The 16,640-nt window shown below is 41.5% G+C and overlaps 1 protein-coding gene and 1 long non-coding RNA gene across 4 annotated transcripts; one reads left to right on the top strand and one right to left on the bottom strand.

Moving 5' to 3' along the window:
- Positions 1-530: 530 nt before the first annotated feature.
- Positions 531-3,119, bottom strand: LOC115249564 (uncharacterized). The gene is made up of 2 exons (XR_003888239.1): positions 2,739-3,119; positions 531-1,405 (listed from the first exon to the last, which is right to left on the bottom strand). It is a non-coding gene; the product is annotated as an uncharacterized lncRNA (long non-coding RNA).
- On the top strand, positions 1,267-16,016 carry ikzf1 (IKAROS family zinc finger 1 (Ikaros)). Of its 3 annotated transcripts, XM_003963672.3 has the most exons (8): positions 1,267-1,600; positions 5,418-5,471; positions 5,592-5,705; positions 10,470-10,739; positions 12,081-12,248; positions 13,390-13,515; positions 14,034-14,168; positions 14,531-16,016. In XM_003963672.3, the coding sequence occupies exons 1-8, from the start codon at positions 1,306-1,308 to the stop codon at positions 15,226-15,228; spliced, it is 1,860 nt and encodes a 619-aa protein (XP_003963721.3). In that variant the 5' UTR covers positions 1,267-1,305; the 3' UTR covers positions 15,229-16,016. The 3 variants fall into 3 exon arrangements, with proteins under 3 accessions (XP_003963721.3, XP_011601219.2, XP_003963723.3); XM_011602917.2 differs by lacking the exon at positions 14,034-14,168; XM_003963674.3 differs by lacking the exon at positions 10,470-10,739.
- Positions 16,017-16,640: the final 624 nt, after the last annotated feature.

The raw sequence follows: 16,640 nt of genomic DNA on the forward strand, positions 1-16,640 counted from the left end.
AATACTGATCCACCTGTGTACAGATCTCCAAACCCTCCTGACTTCATGGTGTTTTGAAGAAAACCAGCATGTGTTACTGCAGGGCTGAACAGTATCTCAATCGAGACCCAAAGGCGTCTGTTTTTGTTGATAATGCTGAGTCACATTGCAGTCCCAGCATTCCCTTTGGGTAGCCTCTGGAGCCACAGCGACAGATTCTGAGCAGAGGATGCAATAATGCTGACCGTGAGGCTTAAGGAAGTCGATGAGAATTGCTGCAACTTATATTATGGTTCTTAAAATACATGACACCACAGTCCAACTGCCCATAGTTCCTACTTTTGCAACAAACTGCCTGAATGTGGTGCTTCTTAGGAGATAAGGGCAGCCTCCCATGAAAGGTGACTAAGCAATCCAGCACAGGCAGCTTCTCCTGTGATAAGAGTCGCTGCTTGGGGCCTGAGGGCAGTGGAATAGAGGGAAAATCAACCAGAAAACAGACTGAAAAATCAGTAACACCAGCACTTAAGGAATTTAAATTAGCAATGAAATGAGGGTGACAAAAGCTCAGCTTTAATATTGTGGACTTGAATTTGAAACACCAATTACAGCAACGAAGATATAGGCAGGACAAGAGTCTGAAAATGATAGGAGAACGTATAGCAGCCCGACTAAAGGTGCATTACTTATTTACGGTTACAATCAATATTAATCCACAATTTACATTTATCTGAATAATCTCGAACAGATCAGGTAGCTGTCTTGCCCGCTTTTAGCACTGTGTGCAATTAAAAGAAAACAAGTTCAATGTTGAGTTAATACACTCTTTACATGTGCTGCGTGAGCCGTGGCTGCAAGAATGACAACTGGCAGGAGGGAGCTAAAGTTTAACACCCTCATCCAGTCATATGCACTGGAAAATAAGGTTAACGGACACAGTTTACCTACATTTGGAAAGTTAAGCACATCTTACATAAATCTTCTATATGGTGCATTAAATATTATAGTAACGGCTCTGTCTAGATATGCAAGAAGTGTCAATATTTTTTTTAATTTACATACTGAATAGATTATTAAGTTGTTTTGAGGGCATATAGAAACCCACAGAGGGGAAAAAAAAACAAAGTCAAAAGTATTTAAGACAAAAGAAGAATTATAGATTAAAAGGAAGCCAGTGCTGATTACATGTGCTTTAGCCTGCCAGAGTAGGTGACAGAAGGGGACATGTCCAATATGCAAGTGAGGAGACCCCGGCAGCTTCCCCGAGAATGAAATAAATAAACAATGAATGGACCACTCTCCTCTGCGCCTCATCCCATCTCATGCATGGCTGCCAGTAATGGTCTACTGGGTGTCAGCTTTTATTGGCACGGTACAAAGCAAGTGCCAAGGGTTTGGTGGCTCGACTCCCCGCCGCACACTCGGCCTGTGGATAAAAGCAAGCAAAATGCCTCAGTCGAGCTCAGACACCAAGTCATGTTGGGCTGGAACGAGGAAGTGCAGTGGAGAGGGGAGGGACTCCGGGCGCAGCTCCATGGGGCCGCCGCGGCGCTGCGACCTTCTGCACATGGAGCCGGGGAGAGTTGGAAGAACTTCATATTGCAAACTCAAGGAATAGCAGGTAATGTGACTTCCACCGCGTGTATTCTCTTAAGCCTTTCCCTTCCGAGACACAACACTTTAAAAGTCAAAATGAACTACTTTAATCTTTAAAAAAAAGGTTTAGGAAACATTTGCGCCTCGATGGAAAAAGACACCGCTCGCAGTTTCGGTGCAGGTGCGTCGCAGCATCAGATCCCGCTTTCTTCTGGGCTCCAACGGGACATGCAACTGCTTCACCAACAGGTGTATCGCTTAGATTCAATTCAATCAAATAGCAAAAGAGTATTTAAATGTCTAGATCGATTTATTTATTTTTAAATTACCAGCTTATTGGCAAATGAGAAATGTTCCCATTCTCCATGGGTTTTTTCTTTAGGAATATTTGGATTATTTTTAATAACATACTTTTATTTCTAAACCATTTCTTATCTCATTTATAAATATCCCGATCATGTTTTAGTTTTCAAATGTTTCCTATAATTTACACAGTAGCACCTGTTGCAACAGATGCGCGCACTCAGAAAATCTAAAAAAAAGTGTTTCCCTTTCGAAAACGACAGTTTAAAAAAAATACACATTTTTTAAACGCCAAATTTATAGTGATTAAAACTTTTTTTCAGACGTATGTGCGAGAAAGTCGTGCGCGACAGGATTTTCTGTCTGCCCGCACTGACGCTCTTTTCTGAGGATCGATTGATCTTTTCTGTTGAGCTTTGTTTTTATTGACCCTGTTCTAAGTTGCTAAACGTCTGTGCGGGATGGAAAAAACAGTAAAAACTGCAGGACTAAAGAAACTTTTTTTTAAAGGTGGTTCGTCACCTGACTCTCGAAATGTTGAGAAAATAAACGCGTTTTAATTTCTTAAACTCTTTGCAACATCAGTAGTTCCCAGTTTTAAAAGTTATGCAAAAAAATGGGTCCCGCGGAAGTAAGTTTAAGTGTTGGCCTGTTAGCACCAGTGCGTTAATCCTCTTTAAGTATTTAATGTAAACTTCCTTCTGTTCACAGTGAAATGATCAGTCAATGAATTTAAAATTATAGTGTCAACTTGTGTAAATTCCAGAGAACATTCAATAAAAATCAACGCTTTTCAAACACAATAGTTTGACAAAAATCGACCATTTATTTAAAACACGAACCAGTAGCGGCACACATACTTTTTCTTTATCGTTCGGTGGGAGCGAGAAGAGCAGATCTGACTGTAGACGAATCATCTCATCTTTCCTGAGCGTAGAAACTGTAGCAGGAGGAAGAGGAGGCGGCGGAGGGGCAGACGAAGGCAGACAGTTATTAAAATGATTGTACTGTCTGAATAGCTGAGTAGTGAAGTGTGTCAGATGCAAATGAAGGAAACTTCTCCTGCGAGCGGCCCTCGCCCCCCTCGGTGGCTCACCATAAACACCGACGCGCTCGCATGTGCCTTCCATGCATTTCTGATGAGAATCCTCACATGCGCGCGTATGAACAAAGGTGACAGTTGCTGTGTGTGTGTGTGTGTGTGTGTGTGTGTGTGGTGGTGGTGGTGGTGGTGGTAGTGGGGGGGGGGGGGGTCATCACCTTTTCTATATTAGAAGAAAGTGCCCAGTGCGCCCCCAAGTCCATGAACAGCCCCAATTATTCATAGACGTGACCAATAATCTTCCATAAATCTGTTTAAAGTGGAAACTTTAGTAGGAACTTTAAAGATGCTTCAAATTATCTCATTAAATCAATCCTGAGCTTTAAAGCAATATGGTGTATTTTAGTTCACTGTGTCCAAAGCAGAAAAAGTAGAGCTAAGTTACCAGCTTTGACTTCAACAATGTGATTCTTGAAATTTTATAATTGTGCATAATTATCTATTTACCTCACATGACAATTAAACAAAAATCGAAAACAATGAGAATACTTTAATCGTCTTGACCCATATTTATTGTCAAATGTGCAAAATACATTTTTATCATCTTTGTACACACCAGAGTTTGCAGCTTTGTCCTGGATATCCAAACTTTGCTGGTGTGGTCCTCAGTATCTGTATCTCTAACGGTTTTGCCGTTTCTCATCTCCACCCTGCTGTCTGGTGTAACTTTTACGCCTCACCCCCACTGCAATGCAGCACCAGCATTTCACACACACGCACACACGTACTCGCACACATACACACATGCACACTTCAACCCACAAGCCTCTTCCTGCCCCCACCCCACCCCCCACCCCCAAACTGCACATCTAAGGCCTGTTCTATCACTTCCAAAAAAACAAAAAAAACAAACAAAGATTCCACCTGTCACTTCTTACACATGGAGACACACTTCGGTCTGATTTGAATATGAGTCAGGGTGATTCCAGTCAGAATGAAATGTTATTGGCACAGTGCTTGCTCTTATCAAAATGCTGCCTTTGATTTTGGAGAGCATTTAGAAAGAATGTAAAGGCACCACTGTAAAAACCCACAAAACACAATTTCAAATCTTATCAAAGAATTAATAACTTGTTGAAACTAAACAGCCACTACCTGAAAGGTCTATGAACTTCTTTGCACGTGGCTACAGAAGTGGGTAGCAGCTGCATGTGGATACACACACACACACACACACACACACACATACACACACACACACAAACACATACAGATTCAGTTCTGTTGGAGCCCCACGCTGACACATCCGTGTTTCCCCTTGTACCATCTGCCTAGAAAAAGGGGCACATGAGAATATCCCCTCTTCCATCCCTCCAGATGCTAAAATGCTGTGCTGTGTAGTTGCAGCTCAGCAGATTAGCATGCAACACCCTGCTCAACAATTCATCTGCACCAGTGACCTTTGCCCCCCCGCCTCACACTTGTGTCCTGGGCGTCTTCAAGCCAGGCTTTTGACTTGACTCCGCAGATTGCCGTGCATTGCAACAGAGTGGCCTGGTTGCTTCCCACTATTTGTTCCAAATGTGTGGAGCCATCTGTCTGTAAAACAGGAAGGCCTTGGTTCCCCTTCTCCCTTGGGCTCGTTTCGCTATTTTCAGGAGCTTCACTTCTCCCTGAGTGGCTGCTGGGACTGGGCAGCAACCCCACCAAGGGCTTCTTGAAGTGGTGGAGCTGGGGCTGAGGCTGTCGGGCCCATCTGCTGCAGGCTTGAGGGCCATCCATTATTAATGGGGCCACGAGCACTGGTGACTCCTCAGATATTCAGCTCTGGCCGAAGGATCGCTTCTGAAAAATAAATAAAGAGAACTTGTCAGTCCTCCAGCCTGCTTTTCTGTCACCGCTCTTTTCTGCGCACCTTCCTGTTGCCTTTGCTCCTCTGACTTCTTGCCACCCAATCGCTACCCACCTCTCTGCCTCCACGTCCGTCTCAGTCTGTCTCTTATTCTCCCTCTCTTTGTTTCTCATTGCATCTCGTGTGTGTCTGGACGTGGGCTCAGTGATGCATGCTCAGTAAATTAGAAAGAACATGAGTGCAGATCAGCTGGGCTCGGAGGACGCCCGCATTCTTGTGACCCTGGGCCAGTTAATTTTCTGCTTAATTTTGCGGCAGTCAGTTTAGATTTTTGGATGATTACGTGGCAGGAAATTAACAATAAATAACAAATGTGGTCTGAAAGTCCAATCTTGGCACCCCTGCTCTACCAGTGGCTCTTATCTGAAGGGGCCACAGGGCTCTCCAATGATCAGTCTCTCTGTCAGACTTCTAATGAAAATGTCTGTGATTCTTTGTAATGTAAAGCGGTCAGACAGCAGCGTGTCTGCAGCGGCGACAAGAGCGATCTCGCCAAGGTGGCCCAATAATGCCAAGAAGTAACACTTTTTACTCCATGCCTTCACTTGATTAAACTTACACATGTCTACATCTCTCTTCCGTTAGAATACTTGCACCACATGGAGACAGAAGAGGCCCAGGAAATGACCCAGATGCCAGGTAAAACACAGCCACCTGATGTAGACACCACGAGCGCCAGTAAAAGACACAATAGGCAGCTCCAGCAGAAAAAGAAGTTTCTGATTGGGGTGTCTAATGAATGGCAGTGTGTGTCTGCAGGCAGGGACAGCCCTCATGGCAACGGAGCAACTGAAGAGGCAGAGGAGCCCATGGCTGTCCCCGAGGACCTGTCAGCCAACTCCATCCACCAACAGAACAACAGAGCGGACAAAGGTGCGTGGCAACTTCACGGCAGACAAACCCAGCACCCCATTGACACAGATTCTACTGAAGAAATAAACGATTACTACATTGGCCTGTCCCAAGAAATGATGTAACTCTTCCTAGAACAGTTAAATGGAAGTAATGTCAGTGTCATAGCAAATATATAGGGATTAAAGTGTCTTTTAAACGTAATACCATCCCGTGGGAGCTATCTGCCATTTCAAACAGCCGAGAAAACCCAATCAGAAACTGCAAACGGACACATTTAGGTCATTGGCACAAAAGGTTAAAAAACTCTTTGATCCATGGCATGTCTTTAATAAGATGAATCTTAAGGAATAGCTAATGTGGCCTTGATTTCAGTTCGCAAACATGAAGCCAGGGAATGTCGTGGTGTAAATAAGGATGCAGTGAGCTGGAGGGGGCTCACATGGGTGGTGTACATGTATGACAGGCAGTCTGTTCATGAATTACCTCAGAAACAGATGATCCAATAAAGTAATTTTGCGTAGAGGATTACTGTCAGGTGTTCATTCAGGTCAAAACCTAGTATCCACAAAACGCCAAAGATTCCAGATAAACTAAAAAGTAGCTTTGATTAAAAATAGGAGATCGAGTTATGAATACTGATATTCAACTGATAAAAGGGCAATAAAATGGATTCAATTGTTGTTGTTTTTCACGCAGACAATGAGATTAGAGGTCTTGAGTAATTTGAGAGAAAAATGAAATAGGATGTGTAAGAAGAACTTGCCATTCAGGAATGGGCCATAACACACACACACACACACACACACACACACGCCCACACACACACACACACACACACACACACACTCTGACAAAAACTGAGATGTCAGATGATAAGCTTGGTTTATGGTTTTATAAGGATTCTCTTAAGGTTAACAAGCAAGAGTTGCAAGCTATACTATTAAAACATGCTACACTAAATTAACGATACAAAAAGCTCGTCATCTCTTCTTTTTTAAATCAGTGCTGGTAACCAGAACCTGCAGCTGGTAGAGCACATTTACGTACTGCAGTTTCTGTTCATTCCCTACATATCATCACTTCACACATTTCTATATGGGGAGAGAGCAAGGGCCTAGATAGAGAAGTGCAAGTACCTGGTACATTTATGCATGGCTGCCTTGGTGATAAAAGAAGGAGATATAACTATCACACAGGCTCATGTTCTGCTCACTTCTCTGTTGTTAAAAAAAGCAACAAGCAGTGGAACTACATAGGAGACTGGACCTCAGAGTTTCAAGACTTTAAATCCTGGGTTATTTCCTGTTGCAAATGTGTGCTCTCAGTGTGGAATTGTCATTTCTGTTGCACATTTACACCGCAGCAATCTACACTGCTATAACTCAGCCCAGCAAACTTCCCTAACATGAAAACTGGAGTTTGTCCTCTTAAATTCCCACCTTGGTATTTCCTTCGGGACCTCAAGCTTAAATACAACTTGTTTTCTCACAAAACCTGAAAACATGACAGAACACCACTGTTAACATCCCAACGAGAACTCTTTAGATTAAAAAGGTCCCATAAGTTAGAGTTTACTTTGGCCTGAATGAGTAAGAAGATTGACCGAGATATCCCAGTGAGAAGACTATCAGATTCAATGATTCAGGTGGGGCCTTCAGAGACTGAGGGAACTGAGTCCAGTTCCTTATAACATGACACGGAGGTGTCTATTTTTAAAAAAAAATGCAAAATGTGGGGCGAAAAAGGGGGCCGTTTTTGGTGTTCCTGCAAGTTGTGTTGCTAACGCGGTTTAACACATGTGGTTCCACTATTGTGCACACAGGGTTATTTTCAGACAGTGCGAGCATAGTCAGTAACAGGAACTTCCACTGGGTTCCTGGTGTTTCCACTCTGTTGACCCAACCTGCTCAGCTGAAGTGGTGAAAAGTGACTCCTTCTAAACTTTAAATTCTCATCTCACTCTTTATTCTTGGCAGGTTATGTTTAGCAACAGGGCTGTTTCCTCTGTATTCGTAGCATTAGATCCATATTCAGATTATTGCAACCTCATTTGTTTGCTTATGTTGCTACATTTGCTTCCCAAAACGAGTAAATCAGGATGTGTGACTGAGACAAACATGATATAAAGTAAAGTCTTCTTCCTACTCCCGGTTCAGTTGCAACTTCCCCATATCCATGAGAAGTTAGCAGTAGCCCATGTATGGTTCCCTTCTGTAGGCTTTAGTCAGCTGACCTGATAGGGGTGAAATTACAAAGGATCATTGTTTCAACATCACTGCAGCATTGAAATTATTCATAGGATATGTTTGATATTTGGAGAATGTATTTAGGCACAAGCAACGCATGAGGAGATAAATATAAACAGCTAACCAATTAACAAGAGTGTTATTTCAGAGCCTCAACGTGTATTAAAATAGAAAAGAATGACAATATATTATTTTACTTCTACTGGTAAGCACTTGCAATTGTTGTCATCTTGGGTTGTTATTGGCTTTGGCGTGTTGTATATGTCTCATATTTAGTGTTTGCAGGTTAAATAGAAAGCAGAATGTGCTTTCTTTCCCTTTGCCTACATGTCTCACTGGGTCCTATCTCATATCGTGTCTTGTGTTTTTTTTAACCTACGATAAAAAAAAAAAGCAACTGAGGAGATTAGGCAAGCAAGTTTTAAGATAAATGCAGGAAGATAAACAATCAGAAAAGCATCTAGAAGTATTTCAGTGGCGTTAATCGTGTTCTTTCTCAAATGGGGAAACATTCTGCACATTGGAAGATTTAAGTTCTTTTGGTGACTCTCAGTGAAAGCAGGACTATCTTAAAAAAAAAAAAGTTTCAGTTACAGGCTGTTTTACAATTCCTTTCCCGTGCTTCCCTTTCTGTCACTTCTCCATAATTCTTGGTATTTCAGTTTGGCAGGCCTTCTTTCTGAAGCTTCCCCTTTTCCATAGATTCCTATATTTCATGATTTCCGCTTGTTCCTCTTCGGTTGTACAAAGAGAGATGGCGGCATGGGGAAATCAGGCTGTTGCCGTGACATGTAAACCACAGGCTGTTTCAGCTCGGGACTGGCACGACATGTCAGTTGTGCTGGTGAAAAAGTTAGGAGGTGAGGTGACTGAGGGGACACCTTGGGGACACCCGAATAAAAAGAAATAAGACACCTATTCTCGCCACAAATAAGTTTTTACCTTGATCAATTATGAATGATTTCCTTCCCTTAAGAAAAAGAGGCAAATATGAGCGTGTTGTACGTTTTCAGGTCGACACCGCTGTTGTCCCAACCCCTACACACAGTTTCCTGTGTCTCTGTTTCCTGTTTATCTTGTCGTTTGCTTCACCAAACTGTGATGGTGTGAGATTATCTGCATGTTTCTTCATCTCATCAGTGACATCCTTAAACAATCCACCTGCTTGTTCTCCTGAAATAAGGTTTTTGCGTGAAATACATATATATTTACCTAAATGTGCTTCACTTTAGATGTTGAATCCAGGTGGTAATTCAGATTAAAGTTTCATGTGGTAGACATAGTTTTTCTAGAGCTTCACAGCAGAGAATGTATAAACTAAAAATAATCCACCTTAATACTAACTGAAGTAATGAAGAAAAGTGTGTAAAATCCTGCAGACCATTAACCAACCAACCAACCGACGCACTCTTCATAAATGTTCATAAATAAATGTTCCAAATTCTCACAAAACAAACAAAATTATTCAATTCACTGTACTAAATGAAACATGAGCAGTTGTCACACTGTATCCAGGAGTTGTTCCAAATGGGGCAAAATAAATACCACCGAAGGGGAATTTGTTAGCGTAAAAAACAATAAGTGCGAACAAATGCAAAACTTCTTTGCATGTCAACCAAGGAAGTTAATGTATGGAACAAGCGTAGTGAAGAAATTAAAACTTTGTGAACTGAAAGGCCTATTTAAAGAAAATAGCATAGACAAATACAAGATGGATTTACATACAGTTTAGAGAAATATTTGAATTAATATGGTGTATCCTTTAGCTGGAGTTTCTTCTGGAGCTTTTGTTGTTTTGTCTTTTACTTTCATTGCTTGACTTGTCCTCTTGTTGTTGCTTTGCTCCTTTCCCTTTCTTAATGATATAATGATGAATCTGATTTTTTTATATACATAAAGAATTTAGAAAGAAACAGATAGATTAGAAAAGATACTGAATCCATCCTACTTATTTTTCAAACCAAAACATTGTCATGGCCAGCAGAAAACTTGCTGTCTGTCGTTTGCTCACATAAGTTTCTTTAGTTTGCTTTTTTATTTTAACCAGGTCAAAATAAAGTATAATGAATGAGACAGACTTTACAATGACATCATGACAGGTTGACGTTAACTATCATAACTTGAAATGAAATATATTAAACGTGCAAAACATGGAATGTTTTGTCAGTGTTATCTTAATATATTAAGCTTAATATAAAGATAGAAATTATGAAAGCAGGAATTTAACAGCGTTGACTGGTTCAATAACAAATGAAGGCATAGCAGCCACATTAGTGACTATTGAAGTTGAGGAAGAGGCTGAACTGTAAACAAAAAAAATATGAGTCTTCAGATTAAACAGGATTTATGCATTCAATTTCAAATTTCCCTCTCCGGATTTTAAAGCTATCACTATATTCCATCTGTTCCAGTGTTGCAGCATCAATGTCTCTCTGACAGTCTGCCCGTCTTTAGTGTTTGACATCATTCTAAAACCATGCTCGTATTCTAAACCATGGCCACCCATCCTATCCCCACCCCTTGCCCTCTTTTCCAGTCTGTAACATTAAAGTTGAGGCTCGCAGTGATGAGGAGAATGGGCTGGCCTCTGACATGAATGGCGTGGAGGAGGAGGAGTGCGCGGAAGACTTGCGCGTGATTGATGCTTCGGGGGCCAAGGTGAACGGCTCACAGTCGAGCCCCCAAGCCAAGGCCTTCTCCTCGGCCGGAGGTACACGGCTGCCCAACGGGAAGCTCCAGTGTGATATCTGTGGGATAGTTTGCATTGGTCCCAATGTGTTGATGGTGCACAAGCGAAGCCACACTGGTAAGCTGTCTGCAACACTTCTTGCCCTTTATTTGTACCCACATTCACTGTTACCAGCTTAGAGAGGGTGGATCAGGGTTAAGTGGTGTCGCCCGAAACAACTTAAATGAGAAATGAATTAATGTATAAAGATATATAAATAAAACAGCTGTGTAGTTTTTTTGCATTAAGACAAAAGGTTAATTTTCAAGTATGTTTGTACGTTTGCCATTAAAATAGTCTGTACGCACAACGCATGAAATAGACTTTGAACATGTCATTAATGTCCATTAATATTTAGAAATGACTGCAGAACATCTCAGGAAGGGAAACAACAACTGAGCGATAGCATGAATGTGGACATACCCACAGCTGAGAATCAGGATATGTGGTGAAATTAAATGGAATCTTTGTGAAATGACAATTATCTGAGTGGCAAAAGTTTAGTTTTTCAAAATTGATATTCTATTGTAATGAAGCCAAACCAGTGGTGGGGAACATCGCTGAAAAAGGCACTTAACTGTCAAGCTTTAGATTCTAATGAAACTCAAAATGGAAGAAAGGAACGCTAGACTGATGGAAATGCAAAAAAACTACAATAAAAGATATAATGAAGTGCCTCCTATTTAAATAGAAAATATTCTGTGGTGATTTTTGCTTCCAAAATGCATCTTTAATGATTTTCCCTTTTTATATATTTTTGCTGCTTCACTGGTGACTCTTATTTTATGGGGGAGGTTTAAAAAAAGTCATATTAAAACGTTCTCACAGAATGACACAACACTCAGAGGGGCTGGATATTGGTTTATTCCAGAGGCGCTGATCAGGAAGACTGGCTCTCAGCACAAAGTGTTTCCTTCGTTTTATTCAAATGAGGCTGAATTTGCATTGTGATGTGCAGCTCTTATTTTAGAGACGTGGGGGGGGGGATGAGATTTTCAGATCAAATTGACCTAGGCAATGGTGCATTACGGAGCTGGCAGGCTGAGTCTGAAAGGCTCTTGTTCGATCACAGTGGCAGAAGTCAGTGGGGCAGGCGAGAGCATGGAGAGATGGAGTCACACTGCTACCCCCCACCCCCCACCTCCCAAAAGTCTACTGGATCACACTCTGAGGTGCTCCATCATCCAGCTTGTTCTGGCCCCATGAAATCTTGTAGCGCAGTGTCCCACGGATTGCAGAAACACTCTTTCATCCACTTATTGTTGTAACCAACATGAGATTAGGGAGAGAAGTGCATTCAAATAAAAAAACATCTTTACCACCACATGTATAGTTAATTAACAACAATTTATCCCTCTTTCTTTCTTATTGATGTACCTTTTTTAAAACAATGTGCTCCTCCTTGTGTTGTGTCCTCAGGGGAACGTCCTTTCCATTGCAACCAATGTGGCGCCTCGTTCACTCAGAAGGGGAATCTCCTGCGCCACATCAAGCTCCACTCGGGGGAGAAACCCTTCAAGTGTCACCTGTGCAGTTATGCCTGTCGAAGGAGGGATGCCCTCACTGGACATTTACGCACCCACTCTGGTGAGTATCCCTGCTGCTGCTGTGCCCGTGGTTGCTCCGCAGCAAGCATGAGAGCATCAAAACCTTTAAAGTTTACTGAGACTTTTTTTTTAATTCTATACATTACAAGTACAGTGTGTGAAATGAAAATGTGGCAGTATTGTGTTCTGAGAAAGACTGAGAATAAGCTTTAATAAACAGTTGAAGAATTTTTTATAACAGCTGGCAGGACACTGTAGGAAAGGATTGCATGCACCCTTTCCCTGTGCAGTGCACTCAGAAGAGCACACACGGGTGGGTTAGTGGTAATTCTCAATTTAGTTATTAGGACAATTTAGATTCTAATAATACTTCATGCCTGTAGATATATTAGCATTAACTTAAAAACGGGAAAAAAACTGAAATGTATTTCAACTGTGATTCATTACATTTTAATGAATGTTTGTCTCATTAGAGAAACTACTTTAAAATAGAAAGTGCAAACTCTCCCAAGTTGCTTCCTGAAATCTTCCCCCAAAAGTCACTCCAAACTTTTGTGACCTCAGGAGTAATTCCAGTCATGCACATGCTGAATCAAGAAAAATCGGATTTTTGTGAAGAGTTGTTGTGGTCTCAACTTCCTCTGGCAATCAAACTACATGCTTATTTTATGTTTCTTCACACAAAATTCCCATAATCATCCTTACTCTTTTAGAGTCAAATAAAAACTCAGCGCTTTTCAGACTTTTTAAAAAAAATGCTCTTTTATACTTCAAAGAAAAGGGCATTATGGATTATTTTAAATCTCATCTCGTCAAATCTTCTCCCGCTTTATCACAAAATTTTAAATTACAATCTTAAATCTACATAAATATGATTAATAATATAATAATTAATACGATTTCCTCCCCATTACAGAAAAAGTGATGTCACAGACAAAAGAATGTGAGAAGTGCCATTATGAACTAGGGTAAATCCAAAGTCTGGGTCATGGGTTTGAATTGTGATGGAAAAGAAATAGATGGGATTAAAGTTGGAGAAAACAAATAGTATGTGCTAGGGTGAGAAACCAGGAACTGATTTAATATTAGCACATTACATCAAACTGAAACTAAGATGTTACATTTGAATCTTACAGAATATACTAAAGCCTATATTGTTGTTTGTTTATTTGTTTATGCAGTCGGGAAGCCTCACAAATGTGCTTACTGTGGGCGAAGCTACAAGCAGCGCAGCTCCCTCGAGGAGCACAAAGAGCGATGCCACAACTACCTCCATTACATGGGGCTGCAGAACAGTATTTACACAGGTTGGTGATCTGTGTCTCATCAAGCTCTTTAACCTCTCAACTTCAGCCTCCACCCAAACGTGACAACCTGTTTTACTGCAACCGTCTCCAACTGCGACCAGAGTTTAGGCCCCATTGCCACTAGCGTTTCTTTCAACAAGACCTTTCCACGTCAATTTGCCTTTGCCGAGTTGCACTCAAGTTGAATCTTGGGGCAAATGCGCATCGGCTCTGCCCCAAAGCAGGCCGGGGTGATGGTGAATGGCTGTCAACAAGCTATAAGCCAGCAAAACTAACACAACTCCCTGAGCGGCAACGTCACGGTGGCACCAACCAAAAAAATCCACACTTTACTGTGACTCTGTATAGTACACGGTACGGTTCGCATGTGTGAGTGCGCCCTAGAGACCAAGTGCTATGTATGTGTCAGAATAGTCCGCTCTGGGCTCTGTAAGTAGGAATACCATCCCCACTATAAATAAGAAAAAATACCTAAATAACATTGACTCTGAAATCCACTTTTCTGTTTTGCTTTCCAGTAATAAAGGAAGAAAGCAACCAGAATGAGCAGAGGGAAGACTTGAGCCAGACGGGATCTGACAGAGCCTTGGTGCTAGACAGATTAGCTAATAATGTAGCTAAACGTAAGAGCACTATGCCACAGAAGTTTGTGGGTAAGGGCAGAAATCTGCTTCCTTTGTGTGATAAAAATGTCTCTGCTTTTGGTTAGAACTGTATAGCGCAATCTTAGCTGCAGCTCTTTAATTTTGTTCAGCCTGAACATGAAATGGACTTTTGTATCTGTGTTGTATTTAACTGTTTTAGGTGGGGGGGAAAAGCGTGTGCTTGATTACGCAATAGTATATGGATTTAAACAGTATATGGGTTTAAATGAACATCTTTATTACTCAACATTTTGGAGTTCTTTCACTAAATAGGACAGAATAATATTTGAATTCAGGTTACCAGGATATAGACTCTTCACAGGATGTTTGTGAGCAGAGTTTAACCTTTAGATGGATCTTCTGCTCCTTAGGTGACAAACGCCTGTCAGATCTCTCCTACGATGGAGGAGCAGGTGAGCTGACCCAGCCGCAGGGCATTGACCAGACCATCAACAGCGCCATCAGCTACCTTGAAGCCGAGTCACTCCGGCCTCTGGTTCAGACCTCCCCTGCTTCCTCTTCTGATGTGGCCCTCAGCTCCATGTTTTCCCTCCACAAGACAGCCTCAGACGGCCAAGGTGGGACGGTCATGTCAGCCAAGGATAGCGCAGCCGAAAACCTGCTGCTGCTCTCCAAGTCAGCCTGCAGTGAAAAGGATGGCTCACCCAGCCACAGTGGCCAGGACTCCACAGACACCGAGAGCAACAACGATGACCGTCCAGGCGTGACAGCGCCTGGCCTCATCTACCTGACCAACCACATCACGTCTAGGATGAGAAACGGCGTGCTTCCTTTGGTGAAAGAGGAACAGCAGAGGCAGTACGAGGCCATCCAGGCCAGCATGGAGATGGCCTCTGAGGGGTTCAAGGTGATCACAACAGACGGCGAGCAGGTGAGGGCATACAGGTGTGAACACTGTCGTGTTCTGTTCCTGGACCATGTCATGTACACCATTCATATGGGGTGCCATGGTTTCAGAGACCCCTTTGAGTGTAACCTCTGTGGTCACCGGAGTCAAGACCGATATGAGTTTTCTTCTCACATAACACGAGGAGAGCATCGCTTCTGAGCACACATACTTTTAACATACCCCATCCTCATGAACATGCACCTGTGGCAACACAGGAACGTCCATCAATAAACGCTGTTTAATACAATGTATGCATGTTATCTGAATTATTCAATATGCATTTTTTTTTTTTATTATTTCAAATGTCACACTGGAAAGAAAAAAAAGACCATTTGATAATCAAGATAGTCGAGACAAAGCATCATCCTCTGTCATTGCCCTAATGGTCACTTGTACAAATTGTATAAATGTGTTTTGGAAAAGAAGAAGGGGAACAAGTGATTGAAAAAATGAACATATATCCAAAGTCTTACTTTTGAAAAATCTGCTCATTGAAAGGACTAAAATAAAGGAAACATTTTATCCTGCAGTGATTATCTGTGGAGTAAACAATGCTTAAACATGAAAAATAGTGATCGGTGTAGATAGGAACACGCGTCCTCCTATGGTCTGTATTTGTAACAACCCACACATTATTTATATGCATTTAAACACCTGTCTGTTTTTGTATTTATTACAGTAATGGATGTATGTCTGTAGAGTAGGAACTAATAAAAGCTACATCTGTTTCTGTCTGATTGTACTAAACATGTTTGAGATGAAAACATGACTGCTGCTGGAAGCTCATTTTTATTTTATCCTGTTTTTTATGTTATCCTGGCCTTTTGTTTCCTTTGTGATGACTGCAAATTGTGTCAGTCACAAAATGTAAAAATAAGTCAGTTTAGTGTTGAAAGAGCTCTATGCTTGCAGAAATATCAATAAAGAATATTTTATATAAATGCAGATTGGAGATAGTGTTGTGGTGTTTTTTAAATTAGTTTAAAGAAAATATGAATTTAACAGCTTTCAGTCTATCCACGGTGTTCTAAATATGAAAACCTTTTTGAAGCCTGCTATAAATACGTGCCAGGCTTCAGGTTTTTTGATGGAAAGTTTTACTACTTGATCTTCAGAACTATTATTTTTCCACACCTCGGAACCTTCTGGAATAATGGAAATAAAGTGGAATAAGTTAAGCCATTATTTACTGTCCTGCATTTTCCCGTCTGTCTAGAAAGAGCAAAAGATGAAATCAGGAAAGGCTACAATAAACACTGAAGAATTCAATCCTTCCTTTTGAGCTTGTAATTAATATTATTCTATAAATATTATTTAAACTATAAGACATGAAAGCAGCCAAGAATATTTGTTTTTAGGTTAATATCATTGTCACCCATCAGAAATAGTTTGGGTGGAGTTAAAACCCTGTCAAATCAAAGGAGCATTGACGAGCGAGCGTGCGCGCGCGCGCGCACACACACACACACACACACACACACACATGACCTGAAGTCACAGAGGATCAGGCACTGGAGCAGAAGGTAGGGGACGGAGGGGCTCCGAGGGGCCAACGGGCGTCCGCGGAGCCT

The sequence above is a fragment of the Takifugu rubripes genome, chromosome 4 (assembly GCF_901000725.2).
Source record: "Takifugu rubripes chromosome 4, fTakRub1.2, whole genome shotgun sequence".
NCBI classification, from domain to species: domain Eukaryota; kingdom Metazoa; phylum Chordata; class Actinopteri; order Tetraodontiformes; family Tetraodontidae; genus Takifugu; species Takifugu rubripes.

Excerpts from the sequence above, each read along its gene's own strand:
- ikzf1 (XM_003963672.3), top strand. The coding sequence starts at position 1,306 with ATGGCTGCCAGTAATGGTCTACTGGGTGTCAGCTTTTATTGGCACGGT. Across the intron at positions 5,472-5,591 it reads GGAAATGACCCAGATGCCAG|GCAGGGACAGCCCTCATGGC; the intron begins GTAAAACACAGC and ends GTGTGTCTGCAG. Across the intron at positions 12,249-13,389 it reads ACATTTACGCACCCACTCTG|TCGGGAAGCCTCACAAATGT; the intron begins GTGAGTATCCCT and ends TTGTTTATGCAG.